Source organism: Condylura cristata, unplaced genomic scaffold (assembly GCF_000260355.1).
Source record: "Condylura cristata isolate star-nosed mole 26May11 unplaced genomic scaffold, ConCri1.0 scaffold00067, whole genome shotgun sequence".
In the NCBI taxonomy this organism is placed as follows: Eukaryota; Metazoa; Chordata; class Mammalia; order Eulipotyphla; family Talpidae; genus Condylura; species Condylura cristata.
In genome coordinates, this window is record NW_004567168.1 from 325,142 (window position 1) to 328,738 (window position 3,597).

The following is a 3,597-nucleotide window of genomic DNA, read 5'->3' on the forward strand; positions in this document are numbered from 1 at the left end:
ATGGGAAGCCCAAGGGGATTACAACTGAGATGGGAAAATGATGGAAAAATAAACTATTATATTATTCATTTTTTTAAAAAGTCCAATGCTTGTACAAAGCTAACTGTGAAGAGAGAGGTCCCCATTTCTTCACAGTTCCCCATTCTTGTATCTCAGAGACAAGCTGCTTTACTTCTTTTAGCTGATTCTCTCTTTGTTACTTTTCTGCCCCCAAATACCACCTGCCAGGACTCTGTTCAGTTTTATGTCTCATCTTTAGGGAACTGACTCTTCTATCACATCACCTTCTTCTCCCAACATAGTGGCATTATAATATTGATTAGCTCAGTGCAGCGTTTGCATTACTTTTTTAACATCTTATAATTTAATTTCTATTAAAAAGATGTCCTATCATTGAAACAAAACTGGTAATTCCGGTGTGTGAGGAGGAAAGGACAGTGAGGAGACTACAGAGTCGTGGAGGTAGAAGAATTCAGCAGAGGCGTGTGGGAAGCAGAAAAGAATCACTATGTTGAAGCAGGGGTGAGAGAAACTGTTCATCAAACCACTGGGGGGGGGAGTCTTTTTTATGCTCTGAGTGTGTGGGCTCTCTCGGACTGAAGGCACGGGCTGAGCCAGCTGCTGTCTGCTAGTCAGGCCCTGACCAGCCCTGTTGTCTTTTGGACTTCACTCCGGTCTACAGTGGCCACACCTGGGCTATGGCCCTGTCTCTAGCAAACAGGTGGTTTCCTCTTCTGCCAAGGAATTTAACTGCCTGGTTCCTGTGGTTAACTCTTAGGCTCTCCAGCCAACTTAAAAGTTCCCAGCCCCCTCTGCCAGACATCAGAGACTCATATTTTAACCCTGTAAACTCCAACTGTAATAGCTCTCAGGAGCCAGAGCAAGAAAGCATTTTCAGACCAGGTCGGAGTAAAAACACTGTCAGCTGTTAGGGAAAATGAGAAACAGCAAAGTGTTGACTGAAATGAGGCTGCAAATGATGGGGATGACTCATCATTGTCAACCCTCACCAGGCAGGTCCAGCACCTGAGCTCAGAGGAGAGGGCTGCCCAGGAGGGAGCTGAGGAGAGGAGCAGGGACGTGGACAGAGACCCCCTGAACTCTGGAGCCTGGACAGGGAGGCTCAGGGGAGCATCTACTCAGGCCTAGAAAGAAACAACGTGAAATCAAAGCTCAGGACACCTGCATCACTTCTGCAACAATCTAAAGTACAATATTCCAGGAATAGCAATTTGTACGAGATTAAATAGGCTCAGTTTTTAGGCAATACCACCTTTATGTGAAGGAATGAATGACAAGCTATCATTATATGGATTTACTTGTAGGCACTCTCTAGAATTTGAATTTGGGTTTGTCCCTTTTAGAAAATCTACTGAGAGTTGACAGCTGATAGTAGTTAGTTGCCTCATAAAATGCAAACTTTAAGGGAAAATCAGGTGTTAGAAAATTGTGTCCCACACTATAAACTTCACAATTTCTTATACCAACTAATTTTCCCTTTGGGATCTTTGGAATACAAAGCAAATAGGATTTTAAAATTTTGATTCTAGAATAATAAACACAGTGAATATATGACCTAGTGAAACAATGAATTACTTTTAAAAATCATGTATTAGCTCCAGATCCATTAATATGCCAAGAGAGGCATATGGACGTAAACAGCAGAGTAGAAAACATTCAGGGATAGTGTTGCAGGTTTCTCTTTGCAAACAGCAGGTGAACAACTACCACTTGTATAGTTTCAACTTATTATCAAAGTCGTAGCAGTGTTGAATATTCACAATTATCTGAAAAGGTTATAAAGTGCTATTCCTACACATTTCTTTCAGGCTGTATATTTTTTCATCAACCAGCGGAAACAACAGACTCCAAGCAGAAGAAAATATCCAACTGCTAGTGAGACAGAGAAGGCCCTTGCAAAGCTATAAACTACAAGCTCCACTTTCTCTCTATCATTATTTTCAGAAAGTTGTTTTTCTATAAAAAATTAGTTAATATGCAATGGATGGTTATAATATTCTAAGTGAAATAAAACATTTTAAGTGATTTTACTACTTGTATGGCAAAGATTAATAGTTATATTCATAAAAAATTATACTTGGGGGTCTGCAGTGCCAGCCAGGCACTGAGCAGTTTCCCTGTTGACTAGGCAGGCTGGTAGAGGAGCGTCCGGGCCACTTGGGGGCTGTTTCAGGCTTCGTTAAAGATGTATTTATGTATGCATACAAGAATTAGGGTAGAGGATAGAGGTCCCCGGGACCAGAGGACTCACCAGAGACGGAGTGGGGAGCAGAACAGGCAGACTGACTGCAACACACTGCTGGGGGAGCAGCGGGCGGCAGGAGAGGTCTGCTGCTGTGCCATGTGGCACCTCCCTGGAGGGATCAACCTGGAGCTGCTGTGGATAGCTTCTGTGTGCTGCACTGTAAACTGCTGGGCCACCAGAGAAGCCCCTTTCAGGCTTGCAATAACCTTTCCGCACCCTCTGCAGTGAGGCTACAGGTACAGGGCTGGCAAGGGGGCGCAGGCCAGGACACTGGCAGCCTCGCAGCCCCTGGCAAATCTCCACTCTGCGGGCTCCCGGCTGCCCTCCTGCTCTCTTTGCTGGTCCCCACCGTGCGCTGCCACTCAGTCCTCTGACCCGCCCGCACACGCTCAGTGGCCAGGCTCAGCTGTGCCCACAAACGCGTGCCCGCACCACGCTGTGCGAGCTCACAGGGGCTCCTCATTGATGCTAGTGGCAGGAGGCGGAAGAGCCTGACCACTTCCATTTACCCTGCAGTGCCCTTGCCAACATGGTGCTTGCAGAGATCCTGAAACCACAACGCCTGACATTCAGTGACCTGTTTCCAGAACAGGGGAGGAGGGGGGCAGAGGAGGTCCGGCGTCGGGGGTGTGGCTTTCAGTCAGGTCTTGGTGCCCTGGGTGGTGTCTGGGTACAGGAAAGTTACCATTGGTGATTCCCCATCTGTACTGTCTCACTTCTCTCTCACAACCCCTATGAGGTCCTCCTTCCTGGATACCAGTGACTCACCCCACTTCTCTCTCCCCATTGCCTGGTGGGTTTCCAGAGAGGCCAATCAGTATCTCCGCAGCGGCTCCGGTTACAGTCTCCACCCACCAGCCTGGACTCCAGTCTCTCTGGCCCTGTAGGTGAGGGTCATGGGGCAGTTGCCCCTCAGGCTGCTGCTTTATGGGGCCCTGGCCCTGACAGAGACCTGGGCAGGTGAGTGGGGGAGAGGGGGGCTGGAGGGGGTGCGAAGGGGGCGGGGAGGGAAGCCACCGCTGAGGTGGTAGAAGCCAGAGGACCCCAGGTGCCTGCAGCTGTGGCCCGGCACCCAATAAAGCCTCTTTTCAGCCACAGCCTTCCCGTTGTCCCCTCTGGGCCCTGCCCTGTCCCCTGTCTGTCCCTCCAGCCCCCTCCTCTTCTCGCCCTTGCCCCCCACCCCACCCCATTCTATGCCCTGGGCATCTTCCAGGCCCTGAAAAATGTCAGGACCCCCTTGCCCTCCTCTCCCGCCCCATCATCTCCCCAGGACAGGAGACTCACACGGGGAGGAGGGTCACCCCAGTCTTCCGTCCCCCCCCCCCGCCCCC

At 49.5% G+C, this 3,597-nt stretch overlaps 2 protein-coding genes across 2 annotated transcripts in view; both read left to right on the forward strand.

The window, feature by feature from the left end:
* The window catches only part of LOC101627596 (class I histocompatibility antigen, Gogo-OKO alpha chain-like), a 72,420-nt gene that overhangs the window by 14,055 nt on the left and 54,768 nt on the right, over positions 1–3,597 (forward strand). The window lies entirely within an intron of this gene.
* LOC105854615 (HLA class I histocompatibility antigen, A-36 alpha chain-like) overlaps positions 3,142–3,597 on the forward strand; it is a 3,543-nt gene continuing 3,087 nt past the window's right edge. Inside the window, 1 exon segment of the mRNA XM_012734722.1 lies at positions 3,142–3,226. Within this exon segment, the coding sequence (XP_012590176.1) occupies positions 3,163–3,226 (64 nt within the window). The 5' untranslated portion in view covers positions 3,142–3,162.